General features: G+C 39.3%; 1 protein-coding gene across 1 annotated transcript in view; it reads right to left on the bottom strand.

Annotated features, from left to right (window-relative positions):
• Positions 1 to 5,992: 5,992 nt before the first annotated feature.
• The window catches only part of LOC145270997 (uncharacterized), a 35,354-nt gene continuing 27,930 nt past the window's right edge, over positions 5,993 to 13,416 (bottom strand). The window contains exon 3 of the mRNA XM_080126563.1: positions 5,993 to 7,033. Within this exon, the coding sequence (XP_079982689.1) occupies positions 6,048 to 7,033 (986 nt within the window). The 3' untranslated portion in view covers positions 5,993 to 6,047. The remainder of the gene's footprint in view (positions 7,034 to 13,416) is intronic.

Below are 13,416 nucleotides of genomic sequence, written 5' to 3'. Positions count from 1 at the left end.
TTCATCCACTATAGGATTCGTTAATTTATGAAATATATATGGCAATTAAGCTACACTGAATATTCGGCGTTTCATCCACTATAGGATTCGTTAATTTATGAAATATATATGGCAATTAAGCTACACTGAATATTCGGCGTTTCATCCACTATAGGATTCGTCAGGCTAACGAATCCTATAGTGGATGAAACGCCGAATATTCAGTGTAGCTTAATCGCCATATATATTTCATAAATTACTAACGAGCTCTACCAACGTATTGAGCAGTTTTGAAGTAAATACTTAAAGTTTATGCATAAATCTATACTTTCGTATATTAATTTTATGTGAGTAAATGAAGTAGTTATATATATATATACACAACTTCTTAATTTACTCACCTAAAATTAATATACGAATATTCGTTTTCAGCATTCCTGACCAAATTGAGGGTTGACCCCTTTCATATGCCGCCTGTACAAACATGGTCACCAGTGATTTTCATTACAAAAGTACACGCATTAATAAAACTAGCTATTTGTCTCAGTTAATTTTCCTTGCGATGGGTTGAATAGAAACCGACGTGAAAACAACAAATATATTCTATTAAAAAATTTTTTCTTCAAAATCTTTGGATTCGGCATTAAATAACCCGAAAAGGGTTGATATGCCGTAAAATAAAAACAACCAACAACCAATCCTGCTACCTGTTTTCCAGACTGTACTGATTTAAAAAAAAAATTTTTTTTACAATTCCACCCCAAACAAGACACACTGCCACTTTGATGTAGGGGGCTACAATCAGGGACATAAGCTACAGGGGTACTATGTAGGGAGTTGGGCAGCAAGATGTTGGTTCACGTTACACTTGAACTTCTGCATGTCAGTACAGTTGGGAAAGCAGGAACTCAGAAGGGAATTCCAAAGTCCAGCCGTTCTGGGGAAGAAACTACTGGAGCATGTGGGAGTTGAAAACTCCCAGCCTAGCTCGATTGTCGCCCTTTAACTCAGAGCGACCTAGCTACGTCACTTCCTGTTCCCCATATTTCTTCCTCTTTCGCGCTGGACTTTCAAGATGTGACAAACACCGCTCTGGTGGGGCCATGGGCCACCACCACGTTCCTGACTAGCCAGTCAACCGCAAGTAACAAACTCTTATTCTAACAAACACTTATTCTAACAAACTCTTATTCTTTCTATCATTTCTTCATGTATATTTTTATGCAAATCAATTGCATTTCTTTCACTGATATATAACGGTATGTTTTCGTCTTCATTATGCAACCTTTTGTCTTTTCAATTCCTATGCTATTAAATACATCCACCATTACACACATGGGGACGGGGTCGTCTATCACACAGCAGACCATCCTGTACTCAACAAGTAGAACGCTCTCTATATGCCGAAGTTTAAATGTACCTATTTACTATGCCTCCCCACGGGACAGAGTTAGACACCAGGGTCGTTTTTTAACGTGGAGAAAAGGTACAAAAATAAAAATTGTCTCAGTCGTGAAGGATTTCTCCTCCACCGAAAGAGAACAAGAAATAGAAGTGCAGCATCTGAAGAACAGATACTACACTTTGATCTTGTCCCGAGGGCCAAGAAAATAAATGTAATCACACCCCTTCACTTTTGAGATCCCTAAATACCAGAAAGCTTTCTATCCTAATAGTTTTTTTTTTCCCCTCAAACCGATAGACTTTTGGAATTCTCTTCCTGCTACCTGTTTTCCAGACTGTACTGGTTTTTTTTTTTTTTTTATTACCATTCCACCCCAAACAAGGCACATTGCCACTTTGATGTAGGAGGCTACTATCAGGGACATAAGCTACAGGGGTACTATGTGGGGAATTGGGCAGCAAGATGTTGATTCACATTACACTTGAACTTCTGCATGTCAGTACAGTTGGGGAAGCAGGGACCGAGAAAGGAATTCCAAAGTCTTGCTGTCCTGGGGAAGAAATTACTGGAGTAGAAGGCCCTCTTACATCTAGGGATCTCTACTGTGAAGGGGTGGGATTTAGTTGCTTGTCGGGGTTATTTACGTTGAGGGGGCACAAGTGCTTGCAGTTCATCAGAGCATTCACCTTGCAACCTCTATCTCACAGAAGAGATGTTGCGAGTTTGTCTCTGCTTTATCGTTATTTTCATGGAAAGTGTTCGATTGAGCTTCAGTCTATGGTCCCCCTTTGCCAAACTTTCACAAGAAACACTCGTCTAGCTGAAAGCACTATCAATAATTCCCCCCACTCTTTATCTGTGCCTAAACCTAAATGTAGATTCCATGATCAAAGCTTCTTTCTTAGAACTGCACGCCTGTGGAATTGTCTTCCGTTTTCCTGCTTTCCAGCTGTCTGTAATATGGTTGTCTTCAAGTCCAACATGAACAAGTTTCTGATGAGCCGTTCCACTTAAGTTAACAAATTTACCGAACTTCCATTACTATCGATTACTATATTGTCCTTTTGACTACTCTACACTCTTTAACCCTTATCCTTGAGTGGCCGATCGGCCTTGATAAGTGGTGACGCCTATGTATAAAAAAAAAAAAAAAAGAGTGCCAGCATGTTTCAACTGGGAACTCTGTCTTATGATCTAGCAATAGATCTGGTTTTATTGCAGATCATCAAATCATCAAAGAACTGTGGATCTTAAACGATCAGCTCAACCATCTCTCTGATGTCATGAAAACGTTCTTGTTTCCAATCTTCACTGAACACTGTGGGGACAAACTTAGCGCAAATCTTCCGCATCATCAGTTCCTCACAAATAATTGTGTGTACAGTTCCCACACTGACATCAAACTGTGCACTTATTGTCTCTATAGACACACACAACGGTCTTTATCCGTGAAATTCTTTATTTGGCCAATCAACTCATTATTTTACTTCACGTAAAACAATGTTTCAGTAATAACTTTTGGTATTATTGTAGATTCATACCCGCCACAAAATCACTTCCTTTAAAAATAAAAAAATAAAGAATAAAATAAAAAAATAAAATAAAAACGAGATTTTCAATGGACCGAAAAACCTTTTAAAGGAAAATGTTAAGATAGAAACCAAGTAAAAATTTATCGTTTGACTCCACTAAATCGTTTTTTTTTTTTTAATTTTATTCGTTTGTTTTTGTTTTTCAGTAAGTGTATCAGTTTGTTCACATGTAATCGCCTTAAAAGGTAGAATCTTTATTTGGCCAATCAACTCTGGTGTTCTGACTTCCTTACTCCTCCCACACCTCTTATCACTCCTCACAGACTCGCTGCCTTCCTTGAATCTCTTATGCCACTCAAAAACTGATACTCAATTCATGCAAAATGGTCCAAAAGCAGTCTGAAGCGTTCCATACGTTTCTGTGACATTTTTTCAAGTTTAAAACAGAATTTATTTCATATCGTTCTTCTAAAGTGTCCTCACGTCCAGATTGCATTTTTTTTAAATTCACCAGCTGTGACAATCAGGCTTTAGTAGGGTGTATTCCAATTCCTGCTGTAGCTGTTCATTTGAACCTGAAATCATAAAAACTGGTCAGTCATCTAATAAGATGCATCGCAATAACATACTGAATTTTCAAGAGTCTACAACAATTTTAAATGGCCGTACAAAAAAAAAAGTCTGGAAACTTATTGAAGGTACCTAGTATATATATATTTTTTTCTGTATGTGGCAACCTATTTTTGAAGTTGGATTTTTTCTAAGAAATCTCTACTAAATATTACATCAGAGATAACATAATTTTCAAATATGTATTCATTTGTATGTAAACTGATTATAAATATCTCAAATCACCTAAAAAGTTAGTGGGTAAAACATGTGCTTTTTATACCCTTTGACGAAAGTAATTGGTTGGTTGTTTTTGTTTTACGGCATATCAACCCTTTTCAGGTTATTTAATGCTGAATCCAGTTATTTTGAAGAAAGATTTTTTAATAGACTGTTTTTTTTTTTCCAAGTCGGTTTCTATTTAACCCATAGTTGGGACCCTAACAGGTACTACCACTCCAAGTCAGAGTGGACCTGGGAGCAATGGCAATTAAAAAAATGTCAGGAAAAAAAAAAGGTTAGCTCTGCGCTCTAAGGTTTCGAATTTTTTAATAAAATCCATCAACCAATTGTAAGTTTGCTGGTTTCAGTATGATTAATCATGTGTTATTCAATTTGTTTTAACCAGATTTTTTTTGATTTTTTTATACATTATAATTAATGTTTTTTTGCCTCATCAGTAGAATCAAAGTCACCAATGAAGGCAACCCCAATCCCCCATCAGAAACAGCGGCATGAAAAAAGCCGACCGGACAGTCCTTTGGGAGCCTGAGCCACTTGCGGATGCTGTTTCGCACGTTAACATCGATAGCCCTGAGAGTATTGTGGCGCACGTTGCCCAAGACAAATGAATGCAATAGCCGGGGCATCGCATATCCCCGCCAGAGCTCAATGCGCTGCTGCGGCTTTAACGGAGCAGAATGCAACTCCCCGAGCCAGTCATGGACCACCTTGTGGTGTGGAAAGGGAAGTATCCCCTTCCAGTCGAAACTGACCCCGAGCAGCACAAACGAATCCAAGACCCCTAGGGTTCGAACGGGTTGAGCACCACAGACAAGCTCCGCTGCGGCCAGGTGTACGTTTTTCGCCTTCTTGTTAGACAAGATGGCAAGAGACAGTGATTTAGCGGGGTTAATCACCATACCCGATCGCGCCAAAGCTAGTTCCACCGCCTCAAGCTTTACTCGCATACCCTCTGGAGTCCGAGCGAAGAGAGTAAGGTCATCGGCGTAAGCTAACGCCCCTACCTCAGTTGACCCCATTGGATAAGCGATCTCGGGCAAGGGACAAGGAAAGAACCTCATCCATGACCATGTTAAAAAGCAGAGGCAACAAAGGGTCGCCCTGGCGAACACCACGGGAAGGGTGAAAAACCCGGTCTCCCAGCACGCTGGTCGTAGCATCATAGCCGGCCCGGATGTAGCGCACCAGAGGATCTGGTGCGCCAAACCTGCGCGCTGCCCGGCAGATCGAGTCGTGATTAACGGTGTCAAACGCTTTGGAAACGTCGATCATCACCGTCACAGAGATCCCGTGTCTCCCGATGGGCACTCTTGAGAATTGCATTTAAACAGGTGGTGACCTCCAGGCAGCCATCCCTTGCAATTGGGCGAAGGAGGGTGGCTCGCTGGCATCCGGCGACTTCGGGATAAGGGAGACTCTTGATCGGATAAGAGAGAGGGGAGGTGCTTCGCAAAGCAACACAAGGTTTAAGGTGGCTGTCACTATTTTAACCCCCTGCAAGGTCTCGTAGGAGACAACGTTCGCTGATAATTAAATTACTTTTATAATTTGCGTAAACTTTGGTACTTGTACAGTTTAATCAACATATAAAAATGAAAATATCAAAAAAAGTTTATATTGTACGTATCCGTTTTGAACTGAAGATCTCCGAAAAAAAACAAAAAAACATTTCACTTAATTTGATAGAGTAGTTTTTTTGTGTTTTTTACAGCGGAAAACATGTTTTTATGACAGCACTTTGAAGGCAGACATCTTGGATTTTTTCTTAATTTTTGTTTGGATTTTAGAAACGCCACAGGAAGATAAATCCATGTAAAGCGCGGACATCCCCTCCCCATCTTTAATTCTAGCTTTTCTTCATAAAAATCGAACATTTTGCTCGGTATCATAACAAATTGTTTTTTCGCTGTAAAAAAAAAAAAACCTACTTGATGAAATTAAGTGAAATTTTTTATTCAGAGAATTTCGTTCCATAACGGATACGTACAATTTAATTATTTTTCGATATTTTCATTTTTTAATGTGTTGATTAAACTGTACAAGTACCTTTTACTTCAAACTAGATAAAAAATGTGAAACCTTAGAGTACAGAACTACCCTCACTTCTTTTTGCTACCAAATCATGGCGACTTTTATACCTGAAGAAGGTCGAAGGTTACATCGGCCGAAACGTTGTGCAGATAAGATGTGAGAATGATTGTTCGATTAATCGAAACAAAATAAATAATATTTCAACATTATTGATAACAAGACAAAGTTACAAGATATTGTCAAATTTGTCACGGTTCAACAACTTCCTGGAGTTCCGCTGGACTTTCGATAATTTGAATAATCATTTCGCCATCCAAAACAGACGGCGCGGTCGGGTCGTTCACCTTACACTGATGTATGTCAAAAAGTTTCCGATTGTCAATAACAAAACCGCATTCCTGGCACATAAAAAACTGTTTCTCAACAAGTTCTTCGTAGTCGGCGTCTGCTGTTTGGATTGATATTTCTCTAACGTCTTGAATCGAGCCAAGATCAGCATCAGTCGACACGATCTGAGAGGTTTTCGCTGTCTCGATCTCAACATTGTGGGCCCGCATGTGTGACTTGAGCGTGAACTTATACTTGGTCGAATAGTTGCAATATGTGCACTTGTAAGGCGTGTCATAATTGTGCAACAGCATATGTGACGCCAGAGCCTGCGGGTCACTGAAATTTGTGCCGCACGTGTGACAAAGACTCGCGCTATTCTTTTTCAAATGTTTCCTCAAATGAGTTCTCAAATTACTGCGATCGTTTGTCGCAAAGTCACAAACATTGCAAGTGAACGGTTTTAATCCGGAATGTTTCAAAATGTGCACCTTCAGGTTTTTTTTCCACGCTGTCCGAAAATCACACAATTCACACTTGTAGCATCGTTCCCCCGTGTGGATCCGATTATGGTGTTCTAAGTCTCGTGGTGAACCAGTGCGGAAGTCGCAGTTCATACAGCATAACGGCTTTGCAGGGTTCCCGCTGCACTTGTGGCTTTCGATTTCCACTGCATTCTTAAAACCAAGCTGGCAGCTAGGACATCTGTGCGGACGTTGCACCATTCGGCATGCGAAATCCTGATGAAACTTGAGCGTCAATTGCGTAGCGAATGTCTTGAAGCAGTCTTTGCACTGATTCGTTTTCACTTCCTTCCCAGACGTGTGTAACTGCTTTTCATGGCGTTGCAGGTGATGCGCGTGGAAGAACGCAGCGGAACAGAAAGAACATTTATAATGGCGTTCGTCTACAAGAAATTGAAAACAAATTGATATTAAAATTGAAAACATAAATGGGTCAAAGTTCACCATTACGCCAACTGGAGACGTCTCAACATTTTGCAATAAATCAACAACTTTTAAAGGTTTTCGAGTATGCTGAACACAGATATCACCGGGAAAATTAGCGCAGACAAATAGTTTTCGAGATATAAATATCTGAATCGTGCAATGTAATTTCTAGTAGTTTGAATTGGCCGCCATCTTTGTTGTTTCAATGAAATGGGATAGTGAGCATGCGATATGTGTTGTCATGTCTATGAGATGAAAACGGTTATTCAACGCCATTTCTTTCGCGATAAACATCCCCCCACCTCCCAATGTTAAGAACGGCTTTTAGAATACCCCCCCCTCCTCCCCATGTTAAGAACGACTTTTGGAATAAATATCCTCCCACCTCCCCATGTTAAGAACGGCTTTCGGAATAAACATTCCCCCACACCTCCCGATGTTAAGAACGGCTTTTGGAATAAACGCCTTCCCCCCCTTCTCCATGTTAAGAATGGCTTTCGGAATAAACATCCCCCACCTCCCCATGTTAAGAATGGCTTTCGGAATAAACATAAACCTCCACATGCTAAGAACGGCTCTCAGAATAAACATACACTTCTCCATGCTAAGAACGGCTTTCAGAATAAACATACACTTCCCCATGTTAAGAACGGCTTTCGGTATGACCCCCCCCCCCACTTCCCCATGTTAAGAATGGCTTTTGCAATAAACATCTCCCCACCTCCTCGTGTTAAGAACGGCTTTCAGAATTGCATTGAGTCAACTACACAGATCATCCGCTCACTGCAGCGTGCGCACGCATGCTCAATATACCATTTCATGGAAACAACAAAGATGGCGGCCAAATAAAACTACTAGAAATTATGTAACAAAATACAGAATATTTATATCTTGAAAACTATTTGACTGCGCTAATTTTCCCTACGATATTTGTTTTCAACATACCTGAAAACCTATAAAAGTCATCATTTTTTTAAGAAATTATTGAGGCGTCTTCAGTTGGCATAACGGTGAACAGTGACCAAAAAATGGGTACAATAATATAGTATACAAGATAATTACAATTAATTAATATTAAGATTTATTAACTTTATATTATATATCTATAAAAGTGAAAGTGTCTGTCTTTGTGTCAGTTTGTGTATATTTTCCTACGCAATAACTGTCAATTTTCAGTCTACAGACTCGCAATTTGATATACAAAGCACTGAGATTTTGGTAATTTGTTTTTGGCCAGAAATTTGGCTGTTAAGAGGTCAAAGTTCAACGATTTGACCTTTGAGAACTCTACCAAACTCCTCCGCCAATTTTAGGTAAAAACAATTGAAATTTTAGATATAGGTTCCTTGGACATGGATCTAACTTAATAACCTGATTTGAGCCCAAAACAATAAATGTAAAGGGGTCATAATAGGGGTCAAAGTTTTTAAAAATTTGACCTCTGCGGTCTCTACTGAATTACTCAGGCAATTTCTGGTCTAAACATTTGAAATTTTACATAAAGGGTATTCAGAGATAGGGTAAGTTTTTTAATCGGTTTGGGTCGAAAATTTGAGCTATGAATATATAAGTCTATGTATGTATCTTTGCATGTCTGCCTGAAACTTTTGACAGAGGCGACGGATTTTCACAAGATCTTTATCGCTTTTAAGCTCGACCCTTCAGACGACAAATACCGAAAAATTGGTTAAAACATTAATTTCTTCACCCTCAACTGGGCACTTTTCAGCAGGGAGGAGTCGCTTTTTTTTAAAGTCATCCCCTCTTTTCGATTATCTAGCCTTAATTTAAACCTATGTCACTTCCGGTTTGCCGGTGGTCATAACAGCAAAGACATCACGTTTTTTTCCTGTTCTTTTCCTCCATCGCAGTACAGGTCCGAGCCTGCCTTCCTCCTACAACATTTTTTTTGCTCAACACACACCTCCAAACACCCAGGCAACGCCGAGCACCTATGCTAGTATTATATATCTCTATATAAATAAAATGAACTCATTTTTTCCCGTCTGATTTTGACATTAATAGGATTAAAAATCAAGATATTTCATGCAAATATAATATGCACAAACGGCAGAACAATATCTGAGGTGTGTTATAGGCTTATTATTTCTCAAATTCCTCGATAATCTTAGATTTCTATACTTTTTCTGCTGAGAAGTCACGGTCAAAATCGGTTAAGATCAATGGAAGTGGTAAAATATTTTCTCTCTAATAAATTCCTTCTCCCCCTGCCACCACTTAACACCGTTTGGGGATCGTTCACAAGGAACAGTTGAGAAGAGAACACCGGTTTGGCTTTGTAGTTCTTTCATGTGAAGTTATTTAAAATCACTAAACTAAGCTGCAGTGCTCTGTGGCGTAGTGGTTAGCGTGCTGGACAATTCACATTATATTTTCACGTTCGCGCCGACCTACCGTAGTCGTTTTTTTTTTTTTTTTTTTTTTCCTAAACAACTGGAATGGACTTTTCTTGGTGGCCGAACTGTTAACGTTGCAGATGTTTTTTTTTTGTTTTTTTTTCACACTTTATTTTCCTACTTTTACTCATGACTCCGGGTTTGATCCTTCCTACTTACCTACCATAACATTTTTTAAAACTCCCCTCCCCCCGTCCCGGAAACAAACACTCGGGCAACGCCGGGTACCCCTGCTAGTACTATATATTACATAGTGGCATTTGTCTACAAGAAATTGAATAGAATGATATTAATTATATACGTTCTTTAAAAATTTGGTTATTAATTAAATAATAAATTAAATACTTTATATTAACATTTATTTACTTTATTATTGCATTTACTGGATCGAATTCGTTTACAATAAATTGAAAACCAATTGATACAAATTAAATACTTTTTATAAACATTTATTAATTAAACAATAATTTAAACAAATGAAGTATGGTCCCCCATGAGTGCACAGTAAACGAGGCATAAAAATAAAAAATGACTAAGTTTAGCATTTGCCCCCCCCCAATTGGGCCCTATATTAACATTTATTTTTTTTATTTATTTTTTTTTTTACATAGGCATCACCATATTATCAAGGCCAAGAGGCCACTCAAGGATAAGGGTTTATTGCATTTACTGGATCGAATTCATTTACAATAAATTGAAAACCAATTGATACAAATTAAATACTTTTTATAAACATTTATTAATTAAACAATAATTTAAACAAATGAAGCATAGTAGACGAGGCATAAAAAAAAAATTACTAAGTTCAGCATCCCCGCCCCCCATTTAGCCCTAAAAGTCCCCCGGGAACGTCAAATCCTGGTGAAAATGTACAAACGGTGCAGTTTTAGGCCTTAACATATGTAAATTTGAGTTCTGCACCCTGCGAAAAAAGAAATGACTAAGTCCATCATTTGCCTTCCCCCCCTTCCCCCTGTTCAACCCCAAAAGTCGCCAAGGCCTTAACATATTTAAATTTGAGTTCCGCACCATGCAAAACTGCTAAATAAACTATTTACTAAACATACACAGAAAATTTTGACATAGACAGAAAATTTTGGACAAACATGGTAAAATAGTCCCCCAAAAAACTATTCGCAACCAGATTTTCAAAGATACTATGGATTAAGTTGGGCAGCAACATGTCTGATCATATTACACTTGAATTTCTGCCAATCAGGAAAGTAGGGGCCTGGAAGGAAATTCCAAAGTGCAGCAGTCCGAGGGAAAAAGCTATTTGAGTAGAAGTTTTTTTTTTTTTTGTTTTACTCATGTTCACCCCTCACAAAGCATATTACCACTTGGACATAAGAGGCTACTATTTGGGGCCATGTCTAGGAAAGATTAACAAGATATTTGTTTACATTACATTTAAACTTCTGCATATCAGTACAGCCAGGGAAGCAGGCAGCAGAAAGGGAATTCCAAAGTCTAGCTGTTCGAGGGAAGAAACTATTAGCATAGAAAACTTTCTGGCATTTAAGGACAACAGTGAAGGGGTGAGATCTTATTGCTAAGCGGGTTTGTCGGGGATATGTACGTCGAGGGGGTACAAGTGAAACGAGTTCATCAGAACACATTACATTAAAATATTTGTAAAACATGCAACATTGCGGTGATGAGACAGGGGCTAGAGCTTAGTTGACAAAGTGGGACTGATTATTAATTTATTTTTATTTCGGACTATTATTCTCATCTTTATTAGTTGTTGTTTTTCATCTTTTATTGGTTTGTTTATTCACAACGTTTCGGCCAACTATTCCTCTGGCCTTCGTCAAACCAATAAAAAGATCAAAGCACAACAACTAATAAAATCAAAGATCAAAACACAACAACTAATAAAGATGAGACTAATAGTCCGGAATAAAAATAAATTAATATATAATGCTCATCTCAAAAAATGAATTCCAATTAAGGAATAATATATATATATGGGACCGATTATATCGAAAAGTCTTTTTTGGACCCTATACAAGAGGGAGAGACTAGTGGTAGATGCATCAGCCCAGATGTGGCAATAATACTCCATGCATGGGTGAATGATGGCTTTGTACAGATACTGGATACTCTCAGGTGTGAGTAGTCTTCTAGCTCGATAGAAGAAACCCACCTTCTTTGCAGCAGCCTTTGCAATGTCCTCAATGTATTTGTTCCAGTTCATATTGTTACAGAGAGACAGAGAGAGAGAGAGGTGAGTAAACATGGAGGTAGACACGTTTACCAGAACCGAAGGTCAGCTGACCAGATTACGTATATGTGACGTGGTCAGTTTGGCTAGATCGGGGAGATTTGATTTGGGCTTTGAAGAAGACGGACGGTTTTCCGTTGTCTCCCCCTCTTAACTGGGGAGGGGGGGGGAGACGAACGCTGACGTGTGTAGAAGAAGAACCCCCACACAGGCAGATTTCACTTCCACTTCTGCAGGACCTCTGGGGAAAGTGAAATAAAAACTATAAAACCCATTCATCGTCTTGGAGTGATAAATCTTCGTCAAACAGGTATCAAGTCTCCCTCCAGGATGAGAAATTTCCAGATGGTCCAACATCGAAGAAGCAGAGGTAGGTTCTGAAATTACATGTCACACACACGATTCCCTTTATGATAATCAAACACACAACCATTTATATTAGAGACAATCATACGCACACGGAATCCTTTTGATGTTATACACCCAAAACGTAAATGGTGCTCCTCAAAGATAACTATATGTAACAAATGTTCAATTTGGCGATCCTCAATGATAACCCTAGTGAGAACCTCAATGAAGAACAAGGTGTCTTGTAATTGTTAAAGGAGAGCATCTTCATCTTACTAGCTTTGAATATTACCATCCATTTGCGGCCGCATTCCACTACAGTCTTTATAGCATTTCTACAGTGAAGGGGTGGGATTTTGCTGCCTGTCAAGTTTGTAATGGGTATTGTCATTGAAGGGGTACTAGTTCTCGGAGTTCGTTTCGGTGATGGAAGAGAGGTTGGTTGTTTATAGAGAGAGGGGAGGTGCGAATGAACTCGAAATCCGGGCTATCAAAAATGGAACCTGGAATTGGATGAGCTGGTCCTATGACGCAAGTCGGTTTATGGGTCAGACCGTTGAATGGGGCAAAGTTCGAATGAACTTAAACCCTGACCGACAAAAATGAAACCCGGGAATAAGATGGCGTAATTCGGCCGCAAGTAAGACCAAAAGCAAACACCGAGAGGGTCAGAATGTGGGTCGATGACGTAAATTGGTTAACGGATTACCAGGTCGAAAATTCATGAAAGTCAAATGATAAACAAAAGAACGAGTCAGTCGGAGAGTGACAGCAGAGAGGGGAGGACAGACGACGCTCAACTGCCTGTCACGGTCGCAACCACACCCTCTCCACTATCTCCACCATCACCTCCTCCTTTCCTCCTATCTATCTATCTATCTATTGTAATAGAGAGAGGGGAGGTGCGAATGAACTTGAAATCCGGGCCATCAAAAATGGAACCTGGAATTAGATGACCTGGTCCTATGACGCAAGTCGGTTTATGGGCCAGACCATTGAATGGAGCAAAGTTCGAATGAACTTAAACCCTGCCCGACAAAAATGAAACCCGGGAATAAGATGACATAATTCGGCCGCAAGTAAGACCAAAAACAAACACCGAGAGGGTCAGAATGTGGGTCGATGATGTAAACTGGTTAACGGATTACGAGGTCGAAAATTCATGAAAGTCAAATGATAAACAAAAGAACGAGTCAGTCAGAGAGTGAAAGCAGAGAGGAAAGGACTGACTACCCTCAACTGCCTGTCACGGTCGCAACCACACCCTCTACACCTACACTATCTCCACCACCACCTCCACCGCCGTATTATGTGTATATGAATGTTTATTAAATAAACCAAGTTGTTT

This window comes from Euprymna scolopes, chromosome 46, assembly GCF_053919585.1.
Source record: "Euprymna scolopes isolate OS-2025 chromosome 46, ASM5391958v1, whole genome shotgun sequence".
In the NCBI taxonomy this organism is placed as follows: domain Eukaryota; kingdom Metazoa; phylum Mollusca; class Cephalopoda; order Sepiida; family Sepiolidae; genus Euprymna; species Euprymna scolopes.
The sequence above is the reverse complement of the archived record's forward strand: the minus strand, read 5'-3'. Positions and strand labels throughout refer to the sequence as shown.